A 21,654-nucleotide genomic window follows, 5' to 3' on the forward strand; every position below is an offset into this window, starting at 1 on the left:
CTGTAGTTAGAAGATGGTCTGAATAATCCATCCAAGAAATAATGACGACCTGAGGTGAGGAGGTATATATTCAAGAGATGTTAATAAATAGAATCTATAGAATTCAAAAGTTAACGAGTAAAATATTTTTTAAAAAGAGTAAAAATTAAAAAAAAAAAAAAAAAAGGATTGTTCCTAGGTGGCTGGTTTAAGTTACACAGCATACAGCATTTGGAAAGATAAGAAATACAGAAGAAAGATTAAATGTGATTAATGTTTTTAAAGACAGTGGAGTAGTCCTTGTATTGTTCACTAGTATCAGATTTCCTTCTACATCCAGGCATAAAGGAAGGTTATACTTTCTCATCCCCAATTATACAGGGACTACACTTTTCTTTGGCTAATTAAATAAGTGTAGTGGATAGAGCTAGAGCTAGAGATCTATCATTAGTGCCTTATTTCCGGTTCATCATTCTCTATCCACACAATGACAACCCTTCATGTTCCAGAAAAAGGAGTTTCCATTGATGAAGGTCCTTAATAGAGGATGCCATGCTTCAAAGAAAATTCTCCTTTGACAACTTAAAAGTCCATGAAATTTTAAGTTACACACACATTGAAAACATTGATGAGTTCTATCATTTTTCGTGAGGAAAAATAAAAGCATCAGTTAGCCACAGCTTGAATTTTGATTCTAAAATCACAAGTATTCTCAGTGGTACTGAGTCTCTTTAAATATTGTTCATTATATCTTCCTGAAGGTCTATAATCTAGACTTTTGGTCTAGGAAGATTATACAACGTTGAGCAGCCTTAATCAGCTTAGAACTGAGGTAATAAATTTGAGATTACCTGTACTGGATTTTGTGAGAATTAGATGAGTTTACACAGGTAAGAAAGCTTAGAGTAGTGACTGATTCATTGTAAGCATTGAGTTAATAAAAGTTCTCCAATTGCTTATTTTTAGGCTTTTTATGTACCTCTTTCATCTCTTATATTTTGGATTTCCTCACAGAATTCCATCATTCTTTCTCATGAGCTACACACTCTGCAGTTTCGTCTAATCCTCTCCCAGAACTTCATCTACCATTTATATTTTCTGACACTTGAATCATCAACTTCACCCTGGAATTCTTTCCCAAACTACAGACTGTTAACTTCTAACCAGACACCTCAGCTCAGACATCTCAAAGATATTTCAAACTGAGCATACTTTAAAATAGACTCTTCCTTTTCCCCTGCAAAACCATCCCTCCATGTCCTGTGTTCTTGATTTAATGAGTTTCATCACCATCCATTCTGATGCTTATGTCAGAAGTCTGGATATTTTCCTTATACATGCCTTTTTTACTCCCTACACTTCATCAGTCACACATCCTGCAAATAGCATCACCTAAAATCGTTCTGAATATTTCTCATTCAGTCACAGAGGCAATTATCTTCTCTCTTTTATATTAGTATTTTAAGCTTTCTAATTGGTGTCCCTGCCTCTATTTGAATGGATTATCTGCTTTATAATTAGAGAGTTTCTCTAAACCAGACAATTGAATAACTTTATGAGATGCAGTTTTTAAAATTATTTTTATTTTGTTTTGTGGTATAGTTGATTAACAATGTTGTGATAGTTTCAGGTGAACAGTGAAAAGATTCAGCCATACATATACCTGTTGATGTTGTTACTCTTAGTTCAATGGTTACCGACTCTATGCTTCCAAGGCAGAGAATGTGGGTTCAATCCCTGGTCAGGGAACTAAGATCCCATGTGCCATGCAGCCAACAAGCAAACAGAAAATGCCCCTTAGTTTTATAAGTATATAAGTCAATGAGTTTACTAAATTTATAAAGTTGTGCAACTATTGCCAAAATTCAGTCTTAGAACTTTTTCATTACCCAGAAAGTTCTCTTATGCTATCTGTTTGCATCTCATTTCTACTCCTACCCACCACCCTAGGCAACGATTTGTCTGTTTTCTATCTCTATAAACTTGTCTTTTCTAGATGTTTTGTATCTAAAATAGAAATTTTATTATTTCCCACCTGGGGAGCCTACAATAGCCTCCATTTTTTTCTCTTTAGAAAATCCAAATTCCTTTAAAAACAGAGCAGTTTAGAAAGAACCAGTCTTTTTTTTTTTTTTTTAATGTGGAATACAACTGATTTTTTTTCATTTTTGTGGTGTACTAAAACACTAAAGTATAGTATTTCTTTTTAAAAGTTAGGAAGATAAGGAGAAAATAAGAACTAGTTTGTTTCAAATCCTAAGCTAAAAGTTGAAGCTGTGGGTTTAATGGGCACCAAAGGTTATTGTCAAAGGAGACTTGAAAATAACAAAATAAAGTACTTTGTGGGAAAACAAAACCAAAAAATAAATAAATAAATAAAAGACTAAAGGTAAGAGAGATAAGGAATGGTGGTGAGACTTGTAAGAACATGGGAACAGTCCTTAGGAAATTAGGTAAGAAGAAAGGGGTCTGCAGTTATGTGGACCTGATGACAGAAATAGGCAAAAGGTAGGTCAAGTAACATGAAAACTGAGTTCTGACCTTTGGGAACATGCGGTGTGGCAGGAAATCTAATATGTTGATTCTGAGAAAGTCTCATTTTCCATCTGTGACAGAGTGATACAGAAATGAACTGAACAACTGTGGAGCCCTGACCTAAGAAACTTGGTAATGATTCACCTTTTATATCCTAACCCTCTTTGGTCTTCTACCTTCATATTATTACACTGTGCTACAGACATTTTAAGCTTCGCCTAGACCCTGACCTGAGGATCCAGGAGACAACTCAATGGACATGAGTTTGAGCAAATCCGGGATATAGTGAAGGACAGGGAAGCCTGGCATGCTTCAGTCCATGGGGACGCAAAGAGTCTGACATGCCTGAGTGACTGAACAACAGATCTTAATAAGGTTATGTCTCCACACTATCACCAGCACAGGAATTTTTTTTTTTGGCTAAATCACTCTAAACATCATTCGACATCTGACTGTTCCTACATGTCCAAACTTACATATTTCAACTGAGTCATTAAATATCCTTTCTGAGCTCAATCCCACATTTCATTGTGTGTATGTGCTCAGTTGCTAAGTTGTGTCCGACTCTGATTCCATGGACTGCCCACCAGGCTCCTGTCCATGGGATTTGCCAGGCAAGAATACTGTAACGGGTTGCCGTATCCTCCCAGGGGATCTTCCAGAAACAAGGATCGAACTCACATCGCCTCTGCCTCCTTCAATGGCAGGGGAATTCTTTACCACTGAGCCACCTGGAGAGCCCACATTTTGAGAGGAGATTTTAGTAAGTTGTCTTCCAAATCCCAATACTGGCCTGTATACAAGACTTTTCAATTTCCATACTGTAATTGTCTGTTTTCCTATGTCTAATCCATTGTACAGAAAGTCCACTGAGCACAGATACTATATTTCATTCACCTGATAGTCTCCATTGCTGATCATAGTAAATGGCACATAATTAAGGCTTTATATCTATGGAACTAAAATAACTATAAACAATTATAATTATTTTTAACATTTTAGAATAATTATTGATATAAATAATTTTAAAACACTGTATGCACAATGTACAATTAAAGTACATTTTAAAGAAATTCAAATCAATAGATTTTTAAATCTTTCTCCTCAATCTTTTATTGCAATTATATAGTTTTAGTTTTTCTCTATGCATCTGTAGTATGCTCTGATTTTTCTTAACTTATAAAGAATATGTTCATTTTTTGAGATCCATAACTCATTAATCCTTACTAGTCTTTTTCTTTGTATAGGTCCATAGCTCTCTTAATGAATAAAAGGCTTCTTATTCTCTCTGGATCTGTGTTATCATCAACTTGATAGGAAATTTCAAAATTCCTAATCCGAGTCCTAGTCTTCATTCTAGTTCCTGAAATTTATTTCAGCTACATCTGAATTGTCACCAAAGAACTTTCTGATTATGCCAGTAATGGCCTTAGGTCTTCCCTAAATTTCTAACATCTCAAATAGCTTAAGGTATTCTCCAGCTTTTTCTCATTACTGGATCAGGAAAGAAAAATTCTGAACATGATAAACCCATATTTATAAGAATAAAATGCTAGAAGAAAGTGTCTTTCCTCATGTCACCACTTTCTTGTCCTTTGATGTCTTCTAGAGGTACATGAAAAGAGTATAATTGCTACAGACCAGACACACTGGTAGAAGCTGGCATCTCTCAAAGAATGAACTTTCCTTAAAAAGCTGATATCCAAGCACATTTAAATAGATTTTAAAATAAACAGGAGATCATTTCCAGTTTCTTTCTTTAATAAATCCATATATATGAGTGATTTTACTGGGAGCCATTTTATATGTATAAAATAAATTGTGAGTGTCAGAAGGAACTTAAAGACTGAGCATGTATGGATAGAGAAGAGAGTAAGAATTGAGCTCCAAGGCACTTGAACACTTAGATGTGAAGACCAGAGGAAGAACCAGCAAGGACCTCAAAAGAAAATTCGACCCCTGTAGCACAAGAAAACTAGTAGGGTATGCATTTCCAGAATATGAAGAAAGATTCCAAAAAGGAGAGGGTATAGAACTGTGACATTTACTGCTTAGTATCTAAATGATATGAGCAGTAAAGATTGACCATAAAATTTGGCAACCTGAATACCACTTGGAACCACAACCATTACATACTTCTCGGTATCAATTACCTCCCCTGCAAAAAATATCAAGACTCATTTCATGAAAAAGTGTGAAGGACTAAATGAGATAATACATGAAAGCACCTAGCATACTGCAAGCAACAGAGGTATAAGCAGGAGGTTTTTTAAATTATTGATGCAGACTGAGGTTGTCTATAACTATACCGCCTGAATACAATATACTTGACAATCATGTGAGAGAATTCGGCTGAAGTGTCTAGTATGACTGGAAAAGGCAGAAATGATTATAGCTCAGAGAAGCTGGAACCAGAGACAATGAGGAGAAAAATAGCGTGGGTAGGGTAATCCCTATCCTTGGATAACAATTAAAGGAACATATCTCTCATGGCTTCGTGTTTTATCCTATCTCATAACTGGTGACTGCACACTTTTTAAACATTAGTTAATATTTGGAAAGCATTTGAAAACAACAACAAACTTCTCTTAAGGACAAATGGTATGTAAAGTTTAGTGATCTAAATAAGCATAATGTCACAAGTTAAAATTCCATTCTTATCTCCTACACAATATATTGTCTAACTCCATAATTTTACAATCAACCTTTTTACATTTTGTATCTGCATAAATATCTATAGGTGGGTGTCCCTGGTGACTCAGTGGTAAGGAATCCATCTGCCAATGCAGGAGACATGGGTTTGATCCCTAGATCAGGAAGATCCCCTGGAGAAGGAAATCACAACTCACTCCAGTATTCTTGCCCGAGAAACCCAAGGACAGAGGAGCCTGGCAGGCTATAGTCCATGGGGTCACAAAGAGTCAGACATGATTTAGCAACAAAACAATAACAACAAATAACTATAGAATTATTATACAGTTCTTGGGGTCTTTGATATATAAAATTACTCCATTTGGCTAATTTTTACTCAATGGCCTTCTGATTTTATAAGATTTCCCTTAATTTTTTCCTCTTCTCATCAGATTTAAAATTAGTTATGTAATTGGTCATGGTAAACATCTTAAATAATGGTGTGTCCTACAAGACAGCTAAAAGCAACTTGTGTTTTTAGAAGTATTTTTCATCATAATGATCATGACCATGACATCATGATCATATTGAAGCTAGAGTCTGGATGAAGCATAATGTAAAAGAATTAATGCTGCAAAAGGCTGGTTGAAAGTCTGCACTTAAATAATGCATTTGTATGAATCATTCCTTCTCTATAAATTTTTAGAAAAATACTAATTTTTGGAAGTCTATTTTTATGCATTCTTTCAGAACCATCTTATGCTCATTTTCTATCTTAACATTTAGGCAGGAAATTTGGTTTGCAAAGCAAAGCATATGTCCTTATTTATGTAGGTCTTACATCAGCAATTAAAAGTAATAGTTGACTTGCAAAAAATGTATTTGCTCAAATATATATCTTATGCTTTATCAATTTTTTATAGGCAAAGATTTTATTCCCAAATAAATTCAGAACTGATAAATACAGTAATGAAAAAAATCATGTGAATCCATTTTGGAAACTGCAAAGTCATTTTGAACTTACCCTCTCTAGATTTCTCCACCTGCTCTTTAGATTTTTTTAGATTTTAGAAGAAAATGAATGTAGCAAACTCAAAAAGCAACAGTTAACTATCTAGTGAGCCCACACATAACTCAATGATTCCAGGCACTAAAGTCACTACAGAAATTATCAGAAGTTGGCAATTCAAATGCCTTCCCTTTATACAAACTGTGCACTGAACATTCCAAACTGCTGATTCTTCTCCTAAGGTTGCTCATTTCTAAATAGGGGTATCCAGGTTACCGACATTTAAGAAAGTGAAAAGCCTTTGTAAATGCCAAAAATCTAAAGTGAAATTATTTATTCCAAATTTCATTTAATTGTTTTGCAAATCTACTGGAAAAATAAATATTTTTAATTTACATTTTTGTGGAACTCTAATACTAACACTGAAAATATAATGATCACTTATTTGGTGGTATTTTACTTCTTGACTCCACAGATGGGAGAGAGATGCAAGGAACAGTATGAATCAATGTTTCTCATCAGCTCTTTCTCATTCACCCAGTGAGAGCATTCTCAGCAGGCAGAAAGCTCAAAGATGGCCAAATTTTTGGTTTGTTCAAGTATTTCTAAGCAGGAATGTACTTCAACCATCCTGGAATGGAAACAATGTTCTCTGGACAAAAACTCCTTAGAAAAAAATAGTATTTTACTATTAGTTTTACAGCTTGCTCATTTTTTCTTGAAATTCCCTTAAAATTGGACAATGTTTTCTCTTACTTTAACCAATTACTTTTCATTTAAAAGTGATTTAAAGCATTCTTTGGCTATTTGGCTAGACGTATTCATGTGTCATAACTAGAGGAAAGTTTTAAAAGTTCTGATTACTCTCCCACATCCAACAGCACAAAAAGTACTTATAAATATTCTGTGCTACCCATTGGACACAGATTTCTACCTGAAAGGTTTCAGCTGGAAATTGGGTTTGGCTCATTTTCAACCCAGCACTTCCTTTATTCATTCTTTGCCTGATTCTCCCATCTTTTTCACTTGTTCCTACTAAAGTTGGCTATTTACAGGCTAAAACCATTTACTAGACTACAAACTGCAGGGAACTAAAAAACCATCATGTACTAATCTGTATGTTATCTGGCCCTAATAAAAGCTCAAATATCTGCTAACATACACTAAAACTGTATCTCACAGTTAGAATTTGTCTTTTTAAAGGAAGATCATAGATTCCCTTTATTTTCCTTGTTATTCAGATTTAAATCCCCAGTTTCTTAAGCATGTCTATATTTCACACTCCTTGCTTTTGGTCTTTGAAAATGGCTGACAGATTAATTTTCTCTATTCACAGTGAAATAGACTTAAAGCTTCTATATTAGAACAAGCAGACACACTAAGGCCCCAGTCTTCAGAAGTGCAGAGTTGGTTACAAATCCACTCTTAATGTCTTTACACCACATCAGGTTAACAAAAACAAAAACAAATCACATCCTTTGTGACTAAATCCTACAGATGACAAATGAGTGGATATCTCTAAAGATCTAGATTTAGCCTAGGAGTGTGGGTTTCTTTAACACTTTTCAGCCACTCTGTCACACCAGATCAGAAATGAGTCTCTGCACCCAGCAGCAGCTGTTGAAGTGTTCTCTCTCTGCACCTCCCAGAAATGATTGCTTTCCTTCTGCCTTTTTCTGCTCTCACTCTAATTCTGGTACAGGGTTTGTTTTCTGCTCAGTTCATAGTACCTTGCCATAACTGCCTCCCCTGCTCTTTGTCTTAATGTCTCCTATGGGTGTTCTTGTCCGACAGAAATCTAGACATTCCAGCAGCAAAGTGGACACTTGGGCATTAAATGGCCAAACAGAGTTAGTGAAATGCAAGATTTCTGGTCCCAGATGCAGTCTCCAAAGGAGTGGAATATCTCATCTTTCAACCAAAGGTTTGTTTTTCTATCTGGTTATAGGCTTTTTCATCAGAATACAGAAGTTACATTTCTCCTACGTGGCAATCAGAAGTCATAGCCATATATATTCAGGACAGGCAAAAGCCCCAGTGAGGATATGCTCTTTCAAACTATCCGAAACTACTTCTGACAGAGAAACTAACCATCAGAGAAGGAGGGTTTACTCCACAACACTCTTACTTAGAACTGAATTTTAGGCCCAGCTTAATTTATTTAATCACTTTATAACATTTAATCACTTTATAACATTGTTTTCATCTGATTAAATATCAGAATGCACAGATCTTAAAGATACTATTTTTAATTGGTATAAACCTAAGAGGAAATTTGAAAGGTTGCTTGGTGCATTCTTATCCACCTCCCCCCCTTTATTTTTTTTTACCAGACTCCAAACCTTATTCTTCCAAACACTGAACTATCACATTTAAAAAACAACCACAGAATCTCCCAGTGTAAGACTTCATGGGCCTGGAGATGTGCGGTCATCTCTACTGAAATCCATCCCCCAAATCATCTGCCCGGCTTACACCCAAACCACAATTCTCAAATTTCTACAATTGAGTGCTTTCTTAGTTAGGTATTAGAGAACAGTTGACAATCTCACCTTGGGAAACAATTCTATAATATTCTAGCTCTTATAACCTATACTAAAATAGTCTTAATTTCTAAACTTCTTAGGTAAAGTGTAGAGTTCATAACTGACAATGGATACCTATCACAAGTGAATCTGATTAACACTGTGTATATTTAATTTCTTACTATTAGACAGCCTATACAATTATTCTATTATTAGCAGGACAAGAAATGATCTTATAAAGCTAAGGACCAAGGGAAGGCAAAAGTAAACTACACAATGAAGGATCTGATATTCTTCCCTACATGTGTAATATGGTATTTTAATGGGTCAAGTCAGTTTGAGTAGTTAAACTCCAAGTAACCCTTACAAATTATTATCTGAATTTAAGGCACTATTCCACACACAATCCAAAATCTTCAAGGCTTCCTTTCAATGGCTGCATTCTGCCTACAAATATTTTTTTTTTAAATTTTATCCAATCCCTTCAAAAGCATACATAGAAGGGCTTTAATGCAGATATCAGAAGAAATATGAAAGAAATATGTGAAAGGATGACATCGTGATAACAAGAAATGGTTGGTTGCAAGATTTTTCGAGTACATTATAAAGAAACTGACAGAGTTTCTGTTTAAATTCCAAAAATAGTATACTGACTAAAGTCCCATCTTCATGGTGAGAAAAAATGTTGAAAATGAGGCGGTCAGTAGATCTGAACACAGGTAAATTAGAGCATACTCTGGCATTTTAAACTGATTTCAGAGAAAATATAGCTCTTTATTGACCACACCAGAAACGATGAAACTAATCATGAATAATTATAGACACTCAATTGACTGATGATAAACTTTCGATCAAGCAGGTATCTCTTGATGACACCACTGACCTATGGTTTCCTAGCTTCTGCTGAACACTTTTCAGGGCCAAGAAATAAGTTCCAATGTATTACACCAAAAATGTCCTTCCTTTCACTCTCAACCAATGTAGCAATGGAAAATAAGAATGCACTCTTTGCTACAAAATAGCTCTTTCGATTATAAAATAACTAACATCATCTAGCACTAAGTCATTCAAGTTTAGAATATCACTTAGTTTCCTTAATCATTCACAGAACAAAATGACTCCTGGACCTTTTAACATCTTAACAAATAACTCTTAATATCTTAACAAAGTTCAGTTAATCAACATTGTTTAGAAGTGTGACTCAAAACTAAATACAGAGTGGATGTGGGGTCTGAAAATCGAACAAACAGTAAAGAATTATTAATTTGATCTGGATTCCTACATGTATGAATTTAATCAAAGATAGCATTTGTTTTAGTTTAGCAGCTGGTGATAAAAGAAAATATATGCACTGATCTCTGTCCCTAGTTCTTGGCACAGAGCTCCTGAAGCCCTTGTAAATTTCTAGGTGAAAAGATACTAAGAACATCTTCTTTTCTAATATTTGGTTTTTGATCCCAGCTTCTGGGTTTCTAAATTCCCTCAAATTTTCTGTGAGATACTGAGAGAGTTCATTGGAAAAGACTCTGGAAAAGTTCTCATTGGAAAAGACTCTGATGCTGGGAGGGATTAGGAGCAGGAGGAAAAGGGGACGACAGAGGATGAGATGGGTGGATGGCATCACCGACTCGATGGACGTGAGTTTGGGTGAACTCTGGGAGTTGGTGATGGACAGGGAGGCCTGGTGTGCTGCAATTCATGAAGTCACAAAGAGTCGGACACAATTGAGCAACTGAACTGAACTGAGGTTGATAAAAGAGTCCAGGGCCCTCAAGGAGGAAGGAGTCTGAGACCCTTAAGGAGGAGAAAGGGGTACACAGCTCTCAAGGAGGAGAAAAGGACAAACTTTTTTTTTCTACATTGGTTTCTCTTAGTTACATTAAGACATTATTTTCTTTAAGCCCAGAGCTAATGATTACACAACAAAACTCATCTTGCTTAAGGGTATGTTTTTCCTTAAGCTCTGTACTAATGAGCTTACCTTGTGGCTCAGCTGGTAAAGAATCTGCCTGCAATGCAGGGGAACTGGATTGATCCCTGGATTGGGAAGATCTCCTGGAGAATGGAATGGCTACACACTGTAGTATTCTGCTCTGGAGAATTCCATGAAGTTGCAAACAGTTGGACATGACTGAGCGACTTTCACTTCACTTCTAATGATTATATAATAACAATGTATATTGTTTCTCTTCCTTAGCAAGAACCTTCTGACTAATCTTGTTATCTTGTAGGACTGAGTCTGGTAAGACCTTTCTATTGTTAGTTCTAATCTTGTTGATTTCAGATGTATCTTGTGGGAATGGGTCTGAAAGTATATAAGGCCTTGATAAGATTAGCAAGGGGGGCACTCTGTTCCCCTTCTGATGTCTATGTCAGAAGCATTCTCGGTCCTTTTTCACTGTAATGAACTTCTGCCACACAAAAGCCTGAGTGATCAAGCCTGGTCCCTGATCCCAAAGCTAAATCTTTGGAAGTCACGAATTCCACATCCTTCATCGTAAGCTATCAATAGGGGTGCCTTTTGTTCTAATAAGGCGACTCTGGGTAGATTTTCAGATGGCTCTTGAATGGAGGCTGGTCACCAGAAATACCAAGACATAATTAGAGGCTTGGAATTTTCAGGCCTAACCCCCATTCTCTAGAGGAGAAGGACTGGAAAAGGAGTTAGCAGTTGTTCATGCTTACAAGAGGAAAAGTCCATAAAGTTCCCCAAAGTAGAGTTCAGAGAACTTTCAGTTTAGTGGACACATCCACATACCAGAAGGATAGTACTGCACACCCCATAAACTCCTGACCCTTCCAGACCTTTATCTGACTGTTCATCTGTATCCTGTATCATATCCTTTAAGAAACTTAGGAGGAAGACTGGAAGGTTTTCTAAGCAGTAACCTAGACACAACATTATCGCTTTGTGTTTCTTTCCTAATAAAGCACATAGATCATTTTAATTTGACATTCTTTCAAAAGATATTGAAACTTTTTTTATTTTTATTTTTTCTACAAATGGTTTCTTAGTAGTTTAGGGATTTTTGGTCTTTTCCCTCCTACTTGTAATAGGCACCCATGCTTTTATATCTCTAGACCTTCACATACTGCTCCCATATTTCTATTATTTGAGACAACTAGTTGTCATTCCCTTCCCCACCAATCCTGGCTGTAGTTGGGACAACCAATGAGTTGATTGAAACAGGAAATGGGCATGTGATCCAAACTCCTCCTTCTTTTAAAAATTGGAACCAAACAAAGAAATTACATTCTTCTCTAGTGATGAAACTACGAGATGCAAGAACTGTCACAAGTCATGTCCAGTGTTTGATGAAAACGAAGGCCCACTCTGGCTGTGTTCTACATCCTGTCTCTAATCACCCCTGAATCCTAGTGTACCATTAGGTTCTCCAAAGGTACATGGACTCATACTTTCATTAAAAGGAAAAAGGAAGGAAAAAACCATTTTGCCATCAAAACAACGCAGTCCCACAGGACTGCTGCCCACTTCAGATGCCAGTTACAAGTAGTAGGTCCCCAGGTTATTGACAGCTTCTGTCTGATGGTTACAAATCAGAGGTCCCCAGAATCCCATCCTTGGGTTCCATTAATTTGGTAGAGTGGCTCACAGAACTCAGGGAAACCCCCATTTACTTTAACCAGTTAAGAAACTTTTTGGAGGCTCTAGGGAAGAAAGCTTTCCTGTCTTTCTAGCTTCTAGAGAAAATCCGCATTCCTTGCCTCAATGATTCCTGCCTCCATCTACCAAAGCAGAAATGCTCCACCTCTCTAAAGTTCTTCTGTAGTCACATCTCTCTCTGACCCTGACCTCAAGAAAGATATTTTAAGGACTCTTGTGATTAACTTGGACCCACCTGAATGATCCAGGATAATCTCATCTGAAAGTCCTTAATTTTAAGTATATGTGCCAAGTCTCTTTTGCTTTCCAATGTAGTGTATTCAACAGTTCTGAAGGCTTAGGCATAGACATAGGCATAGGCATAGAGGGTGAGAGGGTGGTGGTAGGGGGATGGGACTTTCTTCTGCTTCCCACTAAAATTGAGAGCAGCATTCCATCTCTCACATCATTTGATTCAGTAATAAAAATATATTAAACAGGAGAAGCCAGACACCCTCCATGTTTAGCAGCGTGTTAATCAACATTATTTGGAAACAGTTTAATTTCAAAATGACTCCTTCAAAACTGATTTTCTGGAAAGGAAACTTCTGCTGGTTTTATCTTTTCCTGAAGATGAGTTTGAAGATCTTTATTGGATTTCCCCACCAAACAATCAGAATGCAATCTTTGAAATGTAGAAGTTAAAGTATTTCCATACCCACGTCCTTGAAGCCTGAGGCTGCTATCATTCCTGAGTATAGAGAGTAAACACAGCATCTCTCTTTGTTTTACTAATTGCTTTGTTTCCCCAAGCTGTCAGCTCAACATCTGCCAGGCCAGAATGCACTCTCTCCACATACCAGAGAACTAACTACTGCCGGCCAGATGAAGGACCTGAGCTCCCTGGTGTAGGGGTAAGTGATTTCCAGGCACTCAGCAGGTGGTTTCCAAGAGGCAACAACTTTCAGAGAAAATGAAGCTGAAACCCCTCCCCTCCCAAAATCTTTAGAGTGGTTATGGAGTTGTTGATTCTATAATGATCTCATACTGTCTGCAATTTTATTGATTTTGTTTTTCAAAAGGACTGTTAAAGATGACAATTCTCAGACAGGCAGAATGTGGGCAGATGCCCATATTCTCACATAGTTCTGCCAAGATGCTTTTGCATCTTTCTGTACATAAAACAAAATGAAGACATGTGTCATAGATGCCTGCTACTGGTACCCCGCCCCCAGAAGAAGGGGGTTTATTGTGTGCTCATTTCCTGTATGTAGTACTAAAACAACTCCACCTAGAAAAAAATGAACAGCTCTTCCAAAATAAAAGAGATTTGCTTCTGAGGCACCTTATAAACCATTCCTAATTAACAAACCCCATTGAAACAGCAATTTGGGTCATCATAATCAAATGCCATCCCTGCTATTTTTAATTCTTAAAACTTCTTGTCACATCTACTGGTGAAGCATCAAAATACAAAATGCTGTAACAGCTTACTTATGCTGTGTTGATGTTCAATCATCTACTGTGCATCAGAAAGGCTCATTTCAAATATGGCATGAAAGGAAGAGAAGTAAGCAAAAACAAGATTCAGAAAAGACTTGAAATAAACTGCCTCCAGCAAAACGCTCAAGAGGAAAAACTGCAAAATCATAGCCTTACCTTGGGAGACTTGGGCAGATCCACTGTCTTTTCTTTTGCCAGGCTTAGCGAAGTTAACTCTATTTTCTCCACTGAGGGATGTTTCGGAGGGCGAGGTGGGGGGTGCAAGAAGGAGCTTTCATATCTCCGTATCAGGTAATACTGTTCTTCAGTGATCTCTTCGACCAGAGTACTGACTAGAAATGATCCTGTATCCCCAGAAAAATTATTAACTAACTGAACAGTCATATTCACACGGCCAACAGGAATTTCCCAGCGCTTCTTGGGGTTGGCAAAGTCACTTATGAGTAGATAAGAGTTAGTGATAGATTCCTCCAACTGTAGTCCTGGTGTAGCAGCCAAAATGTCTTTTTCAATAAAAAGATCTCTCACAGACACCTTCACGTTGAAGGGCAGGCGGAACTGTGCACAAAGCTCAGAAATCTGGTACAGTTTCTTATCATGGATCACCTCTACAAAACCTCCATCCATGTACAAAGGGAGCAGTGCTGCCTCATGGGAATTTTTGAGGATTTTTTCACAAACCAGAACATCCATCACTTTTTTAATTCCTTCACAGAAGACTTCAGTTGTCTGTGAGTGATGCACTAGAAACTCATCCCCGACAGAGACAGATGACAGCTCCTCAAAGGGGGAATGAAAGGCTTTGGTGGCCACCACGTGCAGAGGCTCCTTTTCACTCTTTGCTATCTTAAGGTCATAGGGGGTTGGGAACTCTCGAGGTCGCCGCTTGAATTTGCCTTTATAGCTAGTGGGGATCAAGAAGTGTCTTTTAGAGGAATTGCTTCTAATTTCTGAAGCCAAGATCTTTGATGCCTGGCACTTTTTGTGGATCACAATGGTTTTCCCAGGCTGTAAAATGCTTATGGGTAGCTGGTTTCCTTGGGGTGCTTCTATGACTTCAGCTACTATGGGGAACTCTTTATTGGCCATTTCATAAAGATCTTGTGTAGATAACACCTGAAGAAACCAGTTGGCATCATAGCTGTCGGTAATGTCTTTGACTTCAACATCTAAACTGGGGAGGATACGGACTATATCCTTTCGGACTGAAAAAGAAAAGACATTTTTTTGCATCAAAATGTTGTTCTGGAGTAGTATTAAAATCACTCCAGGAAATCCAAGGAAGAGAGGAAATATGTATTCATGTGGCTGATTCACTTCGCTGTACAGCAGAAATTAACACAACCTTGTAAAGCAGCTATACTCTAATTAAATAAGTATTCTAGGGAAATGGCAACCCACTCCAGTACTCTAGCCTGGAAAATCCCATGAATGGAGGAGCCTGGCAGACTTCAGTCCATGGGGTCACAAAGAGTGGGATACGAATGAGTGACTTCACTTCAAAGAGAGTTAAAAAAACTCAGTCCAGGTAACCCAAATAAATTTATTAGAAAATCTCAGATGCTTATGATATAACATTGCTTATGCATGACTTGCCCTTTTTTATACTTAAAAATGAAATAGACTGTAAATAAAACCAACATCCATAAAACTGCCTAGTTTTAGAAATGGACAGTAACTAGTATCTTGGAACCCTACAAAAGTCACCAAAATCATATCCTCACTTTAACCTAAGAGTAGTAATTCCTCTGATTTTGGTATTAACGACTCCATTGGGGGTATTTTTTATAGTTTTATCATACATAACATACATCGATGTATGTACATGTGTTTAAAAGTATGTGTGTTTTTCCAGAAAATTTATTATATCATTTTAGGTCATGTTTTTGTGGTCCAGATAGTGTATGTAAAATCATCTTAGAGGAAAGTTTGAGTATTTTGTGTAAGATTCTCCCTGCATAAGTCTCAAGACATACATTCTATATGCAAAATGCTCACCTATGGGGTATAACTGTTTTGCAAAATCATGGGATATAAAGTACTCAAGATTAGTTAATATGTGGAAATGGATACCAAAATGAAGTCTTTTTCCAACATGAAAACTATTCCTTTCTTTGCTGGTGTTACCTTAACAACTACATTGAAAAGGAGTAGTACAGAATGTTACAGTCAAAAGACCACTCAGGAGTTCTAGGTTTGCTGGCAGAGTGCTTACCAGTGTATTCTCTGCCAGTGTGTCACTGGGAATAATGAATCTCTTTATTTTACCCAAGAATTCTTTCTTTGAGACTACAGAGAGACTTAAAATATTGTCCTGAAATCATCTGCTCTCCATATACTGTTCCACACAGTATCCTTACAGATGGTCTTGCATCAAAAAATAAAGTTTTACATTAATATTAAAAGGATTTTATAATGGTATGTATTGTCTTGAAAATATCTTAACACAATGTTTTTCAGCCTTTCTATGATCTACTATTTTCCAGTATATCTAGCCACCCTTCTGTCAATATTCTTTCTTCCCTGTATGCTTTTGTAAATGAATAATTTGGAATATTTTGAAGACAGAATTTTTCTCTTATAATACATTACCTATATTAATATGTTTTGTATTACTGTTTATGGATCATCTGAAAATTCTAATTTGTGTCATATTACTTGTACATGCTGCATTAGAGAGCTCCTAAAAACACACAGTATGACATTGTATTATTTTCTTTAACATAAAAAAGAAAAAAAATCAATGGTTGTCTATAGGTTGAAGGTCAGTAAAAACTGCAAAGATTTTCCATTAAAAAAGAAAAGGGGGAAATGCTAAAAAAAAAAAAAAGTTTATCAGTTCATTTTATAAAATTTGGTAAACTCAAACTTTTGAAATTGTTGCCATAGGTTTCCCTGAACCCCAAGGTAATTTTAGAAACTTTAAAATCACACTTATTTCAATTGAAATGAACACTGTTTAAGAATTATAGAGCTAGGACTAGATGGGTTCATAGACTGACGTCATTTCTCAAGTTGAGGGCACAGCTTGACACTGGTAGAATAGATGTCATTAAGGAGTTTCTGGGGATCCTAAACTGAACGTAAAGACCGTAATACAAACTAGATCACAATCTGCATTTGGGCACAATGAGTACGATGGGGAAAGAACTGTCTTAATACTTCAGTTCAGTTCAGTTCAGTTCAGTCGCTCAGTCGCGTCAGATTCCTTGCGACCCCATGAATTGCAGCACGCCAGGCCTCCCTGTCCATCACCAACTCCCAGAGTTCACTCAAACTCATGTCCATCGAGTTGGTGATGCCATCCAGCCATCTCATCCTCTGTCGTCCCCTTCTCCTCCTGCCCTCAATCCCTCCCAGCATCAGAGTCTTACTTTAGGATGATTTTATTGCCAGAGAAAGCCTATGGGCCAGGCTACCTAACTTCTGTTCAATTTCTATGTATCCCATTCCTGACCTATATTCAATGCTTCTGTACCCAATCCTCTGAAGATCTGCGAGCTTGTCTGATCCTACTTGTAATACCAGCAGCATTTGACAGAGTAGATTTGACTCTTTGCTATATCATTTTCTCACTTATTTCCTTCTGATAATTCTTCTCAACTTTTTTGCTGGTTCCTTCTCCTGTACACAACACCCACTACCCCTGCCCACACACATACCTTTTAATGTTTCTTGGTTTTGCTCCTTTCTTTCTCCACACTCACACCCACATGACCTTACACAGTCTCACATCTGTCTTTAAGTCTCATCTGTATGATGATGATTCTCCAATGTGTATCTCTAGCCAAATAATTCTCCTGCACTCCAAATATCTACTTAAGATCTCCACCTAGATGTCTAAAAGATGTCTCAAAATTAACACGTTTAAACTGAAATTCTGATCTTCCTAACCCAAACCCAATCTATCTGTTGCTCATTCTTCTAAGAAAACTCCTCTCATGCTTTAGGCAGGGTGAGGAAAAAAGTAACCATTTTTAAATACATCCAGACCATTCACTTCTTCTTAAAATAAAGGCCTGAGCTAAGGAAATCTATTTTGCTACAGCCCAGCCAACGTGGGTTTTACAGAGTCTAACTGATGTGGGAAGGGAATTACCAAACTCCAGTCCCCAATGACCATTCTATCTCACTAAAGAGATGTGAGGGAAAAAGCTGAGAAGCAAGATCATTAAAAGACTGAGACTTAATTACAGGGTTATAGAATGCTTCAGCTCCCCAGCACTTCACCAACCATATCAAGGAGACTTATATATAATAGCAGAAGATTACAATGGAAAGAATGGCATTTATGACCCTATTTAAGTAGGGGTCTCTAGGGAAAGACAACAGGTGAAATAGTAAACTAGAACACTACATAAAATGTTAGTTTCTGACTCCTACAGGTACAGTAACCAACAAACACAGCCTAATTCCTATTTAAAAGCTCACACTAAGGACCTATTACCTCTATTTATTTTATCTTATACATCATGCCTAGCTTTCAACAAAAAATTCCAAGGTATGTTAAAAGCAAACAACAGTCTGCAGATACAAAGCAAGCATCAATACTAGACTCAGATATGGAAGAGATTTTGGAATTATCAGATTGGCAAACTTGCCTGGAGAATCCCAGGGATGGGGGAGCCAGGTGGGCTGCCATCTATGGGGTTGCATAGAGTCGGACACGACTGAAACGACTTAGTAGTAGTAGTAGTAATATACTAAGGGTTCTAATGGGAGAAAATACAAGAAAAGACAGCTAATGTAAGCAAAGAGATGGGAACTCTTGGAAATAACCACAAAGAAATGCTAGAAATTAAAAACACAGGAAAAGAATTAAGGAATAACTTTGATGTGTTCATTAATAAACTATATATGGCTAAGGAAAGAATAAGTGAGTCTGAAGATTTGTCAATAGAAACTTCCCAAACTGAAAAGAAAAAGAATGAAAAAACAACTGAGAATTTCAAAGACCAGTAGGACAACTCCAAAGGTGTAATACACACATTAGAGGAACGCTAGAAGGAAAAAAGGAGAGAAAAGGCACAATCATGACGTTATAATGGCTGAGAATTTTCCAAAATTAGTAAAGTTAGTAAACACAAAAAACTGACACCTAAACATATAATATTCAAACTACAGAAAATCAAAGAAAAGAGAAAGCTTAAAGAAGCCAAAATGAAAAACAAACAAACCAACCATTTTACCTTTGGATGAAAGAAACTAAGAACTACACTGGACTTCTCTTCAGAAACCATGAAAGCAGAAAGTATTGAAAGAGGAAAAAAATACCAACCTAGAATTTTGTATGTGGAAAAATTAACCTTCAAAAGTCAAGGGTGGAAGAAGATGCTATCTCAAAATATCTCTTTCATTTAAGGATTATTTTGAGCTAAATGTGCTTCAAAAGTAGCAGATTCAAGAACATGCTGGTCTCCCCTTTCTTCCTGAAAACAAGAGATAAAAACTGCATGCTAAAGATGTCCTTCATACCAGAAGAAAGAAAACATTTTAACAGGGAGTCAAAGCCAAGATAATTCTGGACAAACAGACTTTGTCAAAAGAATTTTTATCTTCCTTTAGCCTCTCCTTATAGTTTACTTTTCCACAAAAGTCTCAGTTGTTCAACCCAATTTAAAAGCTGCAGGTTTCACCATTTCTTTGGGTCTTCATTTTCTTATGACGGCTCCCACGTCAAACTTACAAAAATTGGTATGTTTTTCTCCTGTTAATCTAAGATCAGTTTAATTCTCAGGTCCAGCCAAAAAACTCTAAGAGGGTAAAGGTGAAATTTTACCTTCTCTACAAACGTGAAGGACAGACAAAGACTTTATCAGACAAACAAAAAGGATAAACTATGTCAACAGTAGACTTGACTTGCAAGGAATATAAATGAAGTTCTTCAGAGAAAAGAAAATTACATGTCAGAAACTCAGATCTACATGAAGAAAGAAGAGCATTAGAGAAGAAATAAATGAAAGCAAAATAAAATGTTTTATTTTTCTTATTTTAATTGAGAGAACAGATAAGAGTTTGTTCAAAATAAAAACTGCAGCAACATATTGGATGATTACAGCACACTGATAATTAAATAAATGAGAGCACTGCATAAAGGGACAAGAAAGAGTAAGTGGGCATACTCTGTTACACGTTACCTGCACTTGTCATGAAATGGTTAGTGTTAGTTGAAAGTAGACTTAGATTATACATGCACATTTCAAATTCTAAGGTAATGACTAAAAATATTTTTGAAGGAAAGCTGATATGCTGAGGAAGAAAGAAAACGGAATCATGTAAAAGGCTCAATTAAAACTACAGTAGGCAGAAAAAGAATGGAATAACACATCTAGTTTTTTTGGATGGGGCCAAAGATAGATATTAGAAAAGTTGTGGCCACAACATCAGTCTTTGAGGATGGGGAGAAATTACAAGCCAAGATAGGATAGGAGAAGAAACATCCTAAGAAAACCACAATTATAGATAAAGAAGCAGAATAAAAGGATATGGTCAGTGATCAACATGTAATCAGTCTCAGGATTTTAGATGAGAGCAGGGAGTTTGGAGAAGAGACCTGTTGAAATTAGGACTATGTCTGAAGATGGATCTGTCCCTTGAATATTTGAGATCAATAATGACCAAATGAAATAGAATTCTGGCAGATTAATTTGACAGTATGTTTGGAAGAGAAGCTGAAATCGATCATTTGTCTATCTCTACTAAGTGCCGTGAAGCCCACAGATAATCACTATACTGACAACTCACTCCATCTAATTGCTGTTGCATCAACTTCAAATTTTATATATTTTACCATTTTGTTAGATAATACATTAAAACAAAATCCATGTTATTGTTTATAATATTCTCTTTACTCTTGCATGTTTTAAGTTCTCCACTGTTGTTCAGTCACTTAGTCGTGTCCAACTCTTTGTGACCTCATGGACTGCAGCACAACAAGCTTCTCTGTCCTTTGCTATTTCCTGGAGTTTGCTCAAATTCATGTCCATTGTGTCAATGATGCCATCCAAGCACCTCACCATGAAGGGATGGGACCAGATGCCATGATCTTCATTTTTTGAATGTTGAGTTTTAAGCCAGCTTTTTCACTCTCCTCTTTCACTTTTCATCAAGAGGCTCTTTAGATCATCTTCACTTTCTGCCATTTCTGCCACGTTCTGTGTATTAGAGGTTATTAATATTTCTCTGGGCAATTTTGATTCTAGATTGTGCTTCATCCAGCCCAGCATTTCACATGATGTACTCTGCATATAAGCAGGGTGACAATATACAGCCTTGACATACTCCAGTTTAGAATAAGTCTGTTGTTCCATGCCCGGTTCTAACCGTTGCTTCTTGACCTGCATACAGATTTCACAGGAGGCAGGTAAGGTGGTCTGGTATTCCCATCTCTTGAAGAACTTTCCACAGTTTGTTGTGATCTACACAGTCAAATTAGATCTATGCACTAAGCACAGGGGACTGCGACAGGTGCACTAAGCACGGCCGAGAGGAGCTACCCCACGTCCGAGGTCAGGGGCAGCGGCCAAGAGTGCCAGGCTGTGACAGCGAGGGAACAGCCGAGAGGAGCTACCCCGCATCTGAGGTCAGGGGCAGAAGCCGGAAGGACCCCATGCCCGAAGGGCGGTGGCCAAGAGGAGTAACCCTATGTCCGAGGCAGGGGCAGCGGCCAAGAGTGCCAGGCTGCGACAGCAAGGGAACAGCCGAGAGGAGCTACCCCGCGTCCGAGGTCAAGGGTGGTGGCCTGGAGGATCAACCCCACGTTCAAGGAGCGGTGGCTGCCCGGGCGCAGGAGGACCTAGAGGAGCCATCCCACACTGAAGGTAATGAAGGGCGGTGGTGAGGAGATACCCCTCATCCAAGGTAAGGAG

The 21,654-nt window shown here is 37.3% G+C and overlaps 1 protein-coding gene across 1 annotated transcript in view; it reads right to left on the reverse strand.

The window, feature by feature from the left end:
* Nucleotides 1-21,654, reverse strand: part of THEMIS (thymocyte selection associated) — a 341,081-nt gene that overhangs the window by 241,710 nt on the left and 77,717 nt on the right. Inside the window, exon 4 of the mRNA XM_068984949.1 lies at nucleotides 13,943-14,991. Coding sequence (XP_068841050.1) covers nucleotides 13,943-14,991 — 1,049 coding nt within the window. The remainder of the gene's footprint in view (nucleotides 1-13,942; nucleotides 14,992-21,654) is intronic.

This window comes from Capricornis sumatraensis, chromosome 13 (assembly GCF_032405125.1).
Source record: "Capricornis sumatraensis isolate serow.1 chromosome 13, serow.2, whole genome shotgun sequence".
NCBI classification, from domain to species: Eukaryota; Metazoa; Chordata; class Mammalia; order Artiodactyla; family Bovidae; genus Capricornis; species Capricornis sumatraensis.